The following is an 11,075-nucleotide window of genomic DNA, read 5'->3' on the forward strand; positions in this document are numbered from 1 at the left end:
TCAGAATCTTTCCAAGTCTCCCTGAGTCAATTCAGAGGGCTCCAATTCAAGTCAGAGAGATTAAAGGGTCCTCTGGTTCAATTCAGAGATTCAGAGATTTGGCCACCGAATCAGGCTGAATTGCCACAGAATTGAATCGGGGCTGAAGCTTTGCACAGCCCTACAAAAGAACACCTTACCCACCATAATACAGGCCTAGATTGCTGTTAGGATACCCTCTGCCTTTCATGTTGATGCTGGGCCACTGTAGAGAGAAGTATTCAGGACTTAGTGTCATGCTTTCTCTCTCTGACCTACTAAGTATAGTATGTTAGAGCACTTATGCATGTACCTGCATCTAGGACTGCTTCTATATCTTGGATTACACAGACACTGAGAATAAAAATGAAATAAAATGCCTTATTTTGGCTACTGTTAACCAAATCTTTAAGGAGGCAACAGTAGGAAGGGATTTCTTGCACCTTGTTCCCTAGCCAGGGAACGACCAGAATCCAGTACCTGCTAGCACCATGAGACACTACAAAAGGTATTTCATACCAGAACTGTAGGTCTGGTATGTAGTAACCTTCTAAAGGTCATCGTAGGTGTCTGCTCAAGGCTATTCAACATGCCTGTATGGTAGGGTTAGAAGACAAGGAAGAAGATAAGAGCTGCTAAGCTCAGAAAAGGAAGAGACAATGGAGAGAGACTGAAATCTACTGAGGAACAAAGATGAGTCTGAAAATTGTGAGAGAACAAAAAAGATGATATGCAGAGACCACGACAAACAGAAGACAGAGGGCTAGTGATTCACACCAACAGCAGGAAGAGGCAGATGTGTGCGACTGCAGACTCCACAAGAAGAATCAACAAACCTGTCACCAGTGCACATTCAAATAGAAAGTGTGCTGTCTCCTAGGATCAAGGATGATACATGGACCTGATGCTGGAATAGAATCCTAATGGCCACTATGAAGAATCCATCAGTCATCATCCAACTGTGGCCTTGGGTCCACCACGATCCACTGGCTGGGAAACTGGCTCTGTGGTTGGACCCAGAGGGTGGTAATCGACGAAAGTCAATCGTCATGGTGCCCTGTGACCAGTGGGGTCCCCCAAGACTCTGTCCTTGGACCCATATTGTTCAACATCTTCATTAATGATGTAAACATTGGAGTCAGAATGACACCAAATTCTGGGGTAAAGCATCCACACCTGAAGACAGGAGGCAATCCAGGCTGACCTGGACAGGCTCAGCAAATGGGTGGATGAGAACCTGACGGTGTTTAACACTGAAAAATATAAGGTTCTCCACCTTGAGAGGAAAAACTTTCAGCATCCTTATAGGCTCGGCAGTGCTACGCTGGCTAGCACTACAAAAGAAAGAAACTTGGGGGTCATTATCGACCACAAGATGAACATGAGCCTTCAATGCGATGCTGCAGCTAGTAAAGTGACCAAAACGCTGGCTTGCATCCATAGATGCTTCTCAAGCAAATCTCAGGATGTCATTCTCCCCTTGTACTCGGCCTTGGTGAGGCCGCAGCTGGAGTACTGTGTCCAGTTTTGGGCTCCACAATTAAAAAAGGATGTGGAGAAGCCTGAGAGAGTCCAGAGAACAGCCACGTGCATGATCAGAGGTCAGGAAAACAGACCTTTATAATGAGAGGCTGAGAGCCATCGGGCTCTTTAGCCTAGAAAAGCGCAGGCTCAGGGGTGATCTGATGGCCACCTATAAGTTTATCAGCGGTGACCACCAATATCTGGGGGAACGTTTGTTCACCAGAGCGCCCCAAGGGATGATGAAGTCAAATGGTTATAAACTACTGCGAGACCATTTCAGGCTGGACATAAGGAAGAATTTTTTTACTGTCTGAGCCCCCGAGGTCTGGAATAGCCTGCTATCAGAGGCAGTTCAAGCACCTACATCGAACACCTTCGAGAGAAATTTGGATACTTATCTTGCTGGGATCCTATGACCCCAGCTGACTTCCTGCCCCTCGGGGGCTGGACTTGATGATTTTCTGAGGTCCCTTCCAGCCCCAATGTCTATGAAATCTGTGAAATCCATATTAGAACAAAAAGCAGCAAAATTCAATAAAGGTGTCATTGGTAGGTGTTGTACGGCTTTGGGGAACCTCTTCGTTGGCACCCTGCCCCCCAGTGATGTCAGGGTGAAACTCTATTCCAGTGCCCCCTAGATGGTGGCACCACCCCTTTTCTTGCCTGCCACATCTTCAGTGTTATTGTTGGGGAGGCAGTTCCCTTCTGGGGGGACCCAGAGGGGTGTTGACCCTATGGGTGTCTTTGTGGGGCTCCAAACCTCCCCTTTACCCCACCCTTACCACATCCTCTGCCTGGGTAGATGCTGCTCCCCGCAGGTCTTCCCACACTGCCCACCTTGATAGAGTTGGGTCTTCCTGGTCGTCAATCGTTAGGGGTCCGTCCCTCGTCTCTGGGTCAGCTTCCCCTCCTGAGAAACTAAACCTGCCCTGTCCCGGGTCAAACTGTAACTGAAGAAACTCAACTGAAAATGACTGGCTTCTGCTGGTGGGCTCCCGAGATTCCCTCTCTCTGGGCCCTCAGTTCCTTGGGGAAGACTTGTCTGTCCCCTTTATCTTAATAGCCATGTGTACAGGCAACCGCCCTGTGTCCAGCCTTTACCGGCTCTTCTGGTGTCACCTCCCTGGGCCTGGCTGACCTGTGGTCCCATTGCTCTGCTCCCTCCAGCCGGCATCATCTACTTCCCCCTCCTGGGGGCTTGTGATTCCCCATGTTCTGCCTGCTGTAAGTCTGTCCTGGGATGCCCACGGGCCTGAGGAGCCGTTCCCAGCCCCGGCGTCTGAGCTCCAGGTCGGAGCTCCTCTGCTTCCCGGCAGTGTCCCTGAAGGCTGCTGCCTCTCATTGGGGCTGCCTTGGCCCCTGTCAGCCCTCAAGGCTGCCCTCTACCTCACCTGTCTGGGTCACCAGCAGGCACCTGGCTCCTTCTCGTGGTGGCTGGAGCTGGAGCCTACCAGCTCCGCATCTGGCATCTCCCAGCTGGTGTCCTGCTCCTCACTCCACGGCACCGCCTCAGCTAGATCCCCAGCTGCCTTTTGAGCAGCCTGTGCTGCTCAGGAGGCATGGCCCCAGCTCTCACTGATACGCAGCTCAAGCAGCTGCAAAACTGCTGAACCTGCGTTTGTGTCAGCGTCGGGTCTCTTTCCAGCTGCTACCTGTCTCTGTTCCTGTGGTAAGTATCAGGGTGTGCTGATCAGGGTCTGGGCCACGCTGCGGGGGGTGGGGGCTCCTGCCTCCCCTCTCACAAAAGACTATATAGAAATAAGAAAGGACAGCATGGACAAAAGCAAATCTTTGTGGGTCTTTGGGAAAGTATGGTAAAAGAGGCGTTACTGAAGTGGTGGGGATCCTCAGGGATATGAGGTGTTATTCAAGAAAAATAATAGTGGGAATTGTGCCAGTATGGGAGATTTTAACTACTAAGAGCTCTAACAGGAGCTCTGCAGACAGACCAGTGAGGTCAGAGAGTTCATTATGCATGCAGTGCACAGGCTAGGGGTGTGCAGCCATGCTGCTGCATCCCCTCTGGGTCTGCCCCTGCCTGAATACTTAAGCATTTCCCTGTACATTTAGACACAGAGGCTGCCTATATACGTGCTGATTTGCATTCTAATTATAATGCTCCAGCATCACCTCACCATCATGTGTATTAAGCCCCCACACATTTTAAAATGGCGGCTTGGGCACTTTGTTGAAATTTCATCTAATAAGACTTAGACAAAGCATTCCATGGCCATTTTAAATGTGTGGAGGGCATTGGGGCTTAATTGGAGTGGCTATCCACAAACCATTCTAATTAAATTCCCTCCCCCCACCCCACTCCTGAGCATGTGTATAGGCATCCAGAAATGATAGGCAGCAGAAGCAGGAACTGAAGACATTTCCATACATTTTGTAAAGAATATCTGAAGATTGTAAAGCACTTTCTGGTCAATTTGAGCTAGGCATGAAATCAGGTGAGGGGGAGGGGCAGCTTTAAGTACAAATCTTGACTTTTGGCTTGTTGAGGAAACAAGTATCTTGCCATGTTACAAAATAAGTCATATTACAAATCCAAAAAATGAAGAAAAAAAAATCAAGATTACACAGTGATATCATCTTAGGCTTGTGTAAGAAACATCATCCCCAGGGGACTTAACGTTCACAATCCTTTAGTTAAGGCACACAACTCCAGCACAACTGTACAAGAGAACCTCAGCAAAATGGGGGGAAAAATCTTCACCTAATCTACGCTAACAGAAATCAAATTAAACAGAACCTACTTACACTACTAAACTAAGAGATTTAAAACTGAAGACATACTTTATCACTAGGCAACGTACCTGAGCCTTCTACCAAAAAGTCTAATGAAAGCCATCCAAAATAAGAGAAAGTATAAGAGTTGATTCTGAAAAGGGCCCCCAGCAACATGGGAGAGCACCAATACAGCACCATCCAGAACACCAATTATTAACCTGTCACAAAACTCCCTTTCCCTTTAACTTTGTTGAAGTATCTGTGCTCTTCAAAGGCCTGAACTTCTGCCCAGAGAAACAATCTGACAAGATACTAGTATGTGGAGAATTGGAAGAATTCTTCCACAGAATTTGCCTAAATAAATATTTCTACAACCAGGACAAAAGAACCTAGGATTCCCTCCCTGCCACAACACACGACAAACAACAACAAAAACCCAACTGGACACCTCTGAGCAGATAGAACCACGTACTGCACTAGTAAATCAATTGAGCTAGCAAGAAAGCTAACAGCAAAATTCTCAACAAAAGCTAGGACCACCATAACCTCTCCCCTTTAAAGAGAAAAGTCACAGTCCCTAAAATCCAACAACAAAACAGTAAACAAACCAGGACACAAAGGAGGAGCTACTGTCATCTCCAACCGTCAAGACTCTAAAGAACTCTCTCACATCAACTACTATAAAGAACTTGGGGAAGACATCACATGAGATTTCACTGTTGAACTGGAAATCATTATCAAATTCTTTGCATGCCAGCTTAAAAAAAAATCTGTTTGTACTTCTCCCCCATTATCCCATCCCAAAAACATTTTATATGCTCCCAAAGTTTCATAAACAGAGGAACGTTGGCAGACCCATCATATCCAACTACAGTACCCTCACTGAAGAGCTATCAGGTCTTGAAACCTCCTATCATTCAAAGGCCAAGTTTTCTACAAGACACAACAGACTTCCTTGGCAAGATCCAGAACATCAACCCTTTCCTCGAGAAGACCATTTTTGCAACTCTGGATGTTACCAGGTACACAGTAATATTGCACATCCTAAAGTCATAACTGCTTGCCTGAAATGCCACACAGACTACGCTCGGTTGCAATCACAACCTATTACATAAATCCACTTTGTCCTCACCCACAACTTCACTATCAACAACCAACACTTCCTCCAAACCATGGCACACCTTTGGGCACAAAGATGCTCCACAATATGCTAACCTCTTCATGAGCCACCTGGAAGAATTTCTAGAAAACTGCACCACCAAACCCTGCACTGCACCTGCTTTACATAGATGCCATTTTCATCATCGGAACTGAAAACATGGACTGGCTTACTTATTTTTACCATAGGTTCAGTTGCTGCCACCACTCAGTCATTCTCTCTGCAATACTCCTATGCTAACATCAACATCTATACCAACACACCATGATCTACATCAAAGATGGCACCCTACAAAACTATATGCAAAAAAAAAAAAAAAAGCCATGGACCACCACATAGTCCACAAAACCTGCAATTGTACTAAACATACCAAAATAGCTGTACTCTACAGTCAACACACCTCAGACATCACCATACTGACTTAAATAGTTGTGCCACATACCTCACCAAACTGAAAACTGCTTTTATCCAAGCCAGGACACTTCAACAGAGAAATAGGCCATACCTTTGAAAGAGCTACCTAAATACCCACCAGCAAGCTGCTACAACACCCCCTCCCCACATACCCTTGTCATTTACTGTCCCACACTTGAATGTATAAGAAAGATCATCAATTACAGCCTACACTTGAAAAGACCAGACCTTGAGAGAAACATGAGAGAAATATGCCCAGCCTAAGAACCAGGGATAAAATGCAGTGGTTCTTGAAATCAATCTGCCTGATGGGTGATAACAACCATCTTAAATGGTCTTGCTACAAACTACCCTCAGGTTACTTACTGCATTTCTCTTTGTCTTTTAGCCACCTGATAATCTCTCTTATACCCTGATTTTATTTACATTGGAGTTGTGCACAAGCCTTTGTTCTGTATCTTGTTTAGCTCTGCTGTATCTGCATTTTTTTAATCAGACCTAGGAAGGGTAGTGGTACCCAAAAGATCATCTGTGTCCCTCCCAACTATTTGGTCAGTCCAAACAAAAGATAAATCACCCACAAAAATCTTTGCCAAAGTACAAATGCTGAAGTTGTCCAACTACTTTCCAAAATATACGTAGAAAGGATTCTTAGAATCTGATCTGACCACTAATAAATTATGAGCAAAGTAGAGCATCTGTGCCGATTCATATTCAAGGCAACGATGCTCTTTGTAAGTACAAAAGGTCTACCCAAAAGCAACTCTGCAATGTCAGAACCACATTGTGAACCTCAGTTGATTCCTCTGCATTGAGGTTCACCACAGATTAGCTGTTTGGAAATTTGAGAAGCATTCTCCATGTTATAAAATGAGAACACTAACAGCATTATATTTGTATTTTAGGTTATCCAAAGAGCAGTAATTGAAGTGGATGAGAGAGGAACTGAAGCAGCAGCTGCTAGTGGGTCAGAAATTACTGCATACTCAATGCCACCTACTATTAAAGTGAACAGACCTTTCCTTTTCATGGTATTTGAAGAAACTTTTAAAACATTGATTTTCATGGGCAGGGTGGTTAACCCTACAGAACTGTGAATAAAGACTATGGTTTCTCTCTATGTCATGTACCAAGTTTTATTTTTATTTTCTTTAAACTATTACATTGCATTAGTCAGAGCTAAGTATCTGTTAAATATGGAAAATTAGATCAGAATAGTTTCCTATTTTAAACCAGCAGCAGGTCCTATTACAGTATATTTTGTTAATGCCAGAGTGCCCAGATTACCTCATTGAATCAATAATTGCAACAGAGATCTGTTCAAAAGCTATGTTATTTAATACATTTCCCGACTATCTTCTAAGAGCCATTCAATAGTAGGCTTGAAATTGCTGATGGTACACTGAAATAATCAGTTAGAATCTTATGATTCTGTGAGCTAATTAGCTATTTCTGTACTGATGCAAACTCAATAAAAGGATTTGAGTTGAAAGATGCTGGTGTGTGTTTAAATTTAATCCCCCCCTGAACAAGAGAGCTGCCATTTTGCACAATTCATATCACATGGGGGGGGGAGGGGGAGTATTTTCCATAGAAAACATCAAAATAAAACAAGAATTTTTGTTTTCAAAGTCAGTGTCAATATTCACAAAGTACAACTAGGCTCTCAACCCCCAAAAACATCTTGTAGAACCACTATTAAAAGTTTCAGAAACTCAAGCCTGAATTCCCCAAATTCAACATTTTAATGGCAAAACTCTATTTAGAGGTAAACTTGAATCAAAGTCTTCAATTCAGATATATCAAAACATCCAGGAAGTTTGCATTCAAGCACTTCAGCCTGATCTTCACTAATTGTATTTTCTACTACGAGGAGACAAATTGGGACCCTACTGTCATTTACTTTAACAGAGGTTTTACCATGTGCTTCAGTGGGAACAGTCAAATCCTAAGAATAGGATTTACAGGTTCTGCTCTGGAGAATTTTGTTTACATATTACTGCAATGGAAACAGTGAAAGTAAGACGAGAGTTTTTAGCTGAAGGTTTTATTTACCTTTATCAAATGCATCTCAGTTTCTCATGGCAAGTGTATGCAGTCAAATAAAAGCACATTAAAAACTGGACTTTCTATTAAAAACACCAAAATGTTCCCCCCAAAAATCTCTCATTCTTTAGCTAGAAAAGCCAACTTTTTTGGTCATACTTTGCATCACCTTCCTGGAATGACATTAATCAATATTATCTAGATCTCGTGGTGATGCACATGTTCAAGATCTATCAAATCTGAAGAGTGTTCTAAATCTAGTAGAGGGCCTTTAATAAAAAACAACAAACCTGCATAAGGGAAAACAACTCCATTCACAGACTAAAGACTGAAATCAGAAAAGATCATTTTAAACTGCTTTGCAAAGACCTTTTTCAACATATGGATCTTCTTGTGGACTAAATACACAAAATGACAACAACATACAATCTACATATAGAACATGAAGCTTTACCAGCGGGCATGGAGCCACATGTAGCTTCTTCCTGCTGCTTCACAAAATTCTCACAGTTTACAAGCAGTCTGAGCAGAACTCTTCTTGTTCAGATACTAAAAAGTTGGCCAAATGGGATATGAGGACTTTCCAAGATCATTCAAATTACTGAAAGGTTAGCTACAAAGGTACAGGCAGATACAGAGATAAATCCATAAACACGGCCAGAAAAGAAGGAAGGAACAAGAGAGTAGTGCACGCTTTTTTTTTTTTGACCACAGTGCAGGATAGATATACTGAAGCAAGCTTGAGTAGTAGTCTTAGTGTACTCATAGTGGCATGGAGTTCAGCACAGGTTAGCAGTCCAAGTTTGAGGTGGGTTTTGTGCCCAAGTTTTACCCTAGTGTGTGACTGGTATTAGTAGCTTAGCTACCTAGAATAAAGAGAAAGGAAAACAGGACTTTCCTGGTTTCCTGCCCTACCTTATGCCTGACTTTCCTGTTGAAAGAGCCACCAGTCTGAGCAGATCAAGAGGATGAAGCAGATGGCATCAATGACAAAGTCACACAATAATCATGCCACTGCTGATCTCTGGATGTTCTGATGTTTGTGTGGCTGCATCAATACACCACATTGGTACTATAAAACTTAGAACAATAGCTTAAGTCAGGCTGCAGAACAAATACTACAAACACAAACCACTAATGATTTATATACATGAAGTCCAAGTACTGTGTATAAATTATATAAAAAAAAGAAAAGACCAAGCTGACCAAAGTTCAGATTTACTCTCTAACAAGCTAATAAATTTAGATATCACATGTGAGATCACTGGAAAGTCTTAATACACATTTTAGGTACTTAATACAGGAGAACAGTAAATCTGGCTTTACTGTTAATTTTTTTAAAATAAATAACTTCTATAGTTAAATGCCTTTATTTCTCTTTCATTATAAAATAAACATTGCGAAAAAATAACATTTTTTCACAAACATGCAAGTATTGCATTGTCCTAGGTTTTATTTTGAGTAAATTAATCATTCATTATTTTACACTGTAAAAAGTAACTACACACACATATGCATTCACAAATTAGATCATCTTTATCATACACCTAGATTTAAAAAACAGATATTTTCTGATATCAATATAGTTATGCTGATTGCATTTTGAAATAGAGAAGCTGACAATAGCTTCATACGGTATCTCTCAAGTATTGGCATAAATAGAACTTTTTTAAATAGAACTCCATGTTTTCACAGGCAAATTTTGCTAGAAACATAGCATTAATACAAACAAATGCTGTTGACAGAGCTGAAGCATGATAGCCTGAATAAACAGCTAATTAAAAACTAGATTCATCATTTTAAAATTATTAAAGTGAAAATACAATCTGAAATACTAAAAATTAAAGTATTTATACAACAAAACTGTTTCTATTAAACAAAGGAAATAATTTTCATATTTAGAGGTATTTGCTCCTAAAATGTTTGGAAAACTTGTAAAGGATTTTTATAAACTTGTGTTAGAACTTGTAGCAAGACTACATTCAAATTCACAGCACAATCCTATTGCAGTTTATGCTTCAGGACAGCTGCTTATCAGTGCTTCCAGCTTTTAGTATCAACTAAATTGAAGATTCTTTAAAATGTGAAATCATTTCCTCATATGCAGAGCAATTTCACCCATTTTTAACATCTATCAACCAACAGATGTTAGGAACTGCTAAAACTGTGAGTAAGCCCAATTAAGTTGAGGAGACCTGTATCCTAAATTCAAGAATCTGAACTACAGAGGCATAATTGAAGAAAAGAAAAACCTGTCTCTTTAGCTGCAGTAATTAAAGCACATAGCTAAAGTTATATTTCATTAACATGTCACTACAACATTGGAATTCTGCAACCATTACATTATTTATGTGATGATATTTTACAACTTAGGAATTTTATTTAAAAGATAAAAGGTTTTAACATTGCAAGATGCTTTAAATATCTCCTGTCCAGTTGTGGAGTCCCAGCCGCTGCTCCTGCTTTGTCACACAATCACATTGCTTCCAGCAGTCTTTGGTTTCCTTCCTTTTTTGTCAGATGATCTATGGGTTTGATTTTCTGTTTTTTCTTTATACAAAAAAGAGGAGATGTATGTAAAAATTTTTGCTGATCTATTAAAAATACTAAGTACTAATTCTTCATAGTAAAGTGCTATTGCATGCAATATATTTTAATGGAATTATTAAGCAGCCCTACTTTGAAACACAGCTATGTGTGCCCTCTCTCATTCACACACACATGCACATTTGCACATACACGCAGTAAATACATGCACAGTTTAGAGCTATTTTCACAGTAAGCGTATAATTTTCAAACAAGTCTTCTCCAGAAGAGCGGTGTGTGTGTGTGTGTGTGTGTGTGTGTGTGTGTGTGTGTGTGTGTGTGTGTGTGTGTGTGTTTTATACACATATATATACACACACATATACATACCAGGGATTGCCAATTTTCCCCTTTAAAGGAGAAAATTGTGGATTTTCCTTTTTAAAGGAAAAAACTGCAGGAAACCAAGGGCTTACCCTCACAGGCTGGCAGCCTTCCAGACTACAAGGAGCTGCTTGGGATTGTGGAGAGTGGAAGGCGGCGATTGGAGGTAGGGGGCACTACGTGTGTGCATACACACGGCTGACATACAGCCATGTACGGGGCTGGGAGTACCCCTGGGAGGCTGGATACAGGTAAGTCTCGGGGGGGGTGG

General features: G+C 41.7%; 2 protein-coding genes across 3 annotated transcripts in view; one reads left to right on the forward strand and one right to left on the reverse strand.

Moving 5' to 3' along the window:
- The window catches only part of SERPINA10 (serpin family A member 10), a 34,393-nt gene extending 27,053 nt beyond the window's left edge, over positions 1-7,340 (forward strand). For both annotated transcript variants that reach the window (XM_019518622.1, XM_019518623.1), the window contains exon 5: positions 6,754-7,340. In XM_019518622.1, coding sequence (XP_019374167.1) covers positions 6,754-6,945 — 192 coding nt within the window. In that variant the 3' untranslated portion in view covers positions 6,946-7,340. The remainder of the gene's footprint in view (positions 1-6,753) is intronic.
- Positions 7,341-9,323: 1,983 nt separating this feature from the next.
- The window catches only part of PPP4R4 (protein phosphatase 4 regulatory subunit 4), a 195,802-nt gene continuing 194,050 nt past the window's right edge, over positions 9,324-11,075 (reverse strand). Inside the window, exon 26 of the mRNA XM_019519907.1 lies at positions 9,324-10,444. Coding sequence (XP_019375452.1) covers positions 10,420-10,444 — 25 coding nt within the window. The 3' untranslated portion in view covers positions 9,324-10,419. The remainder of the gene's footprint in view (positions 10,445-11,075) is intronic.

The sequence above is a fragment of the Gavialis gangeticus genome, unplaced genomic scaffold (assembly GCF_001723915.1).
Source record: "Gavialis gangeticus isolate Ggan-Ray unplaced genomic scaffold, GavGan_comp1, whole genome shotgun sequence".
NCBI lineage: Eukaryota > Metazoa > Chordata > Crocodylia > Gavialidae > Gavialis > Gavialis gangeticus.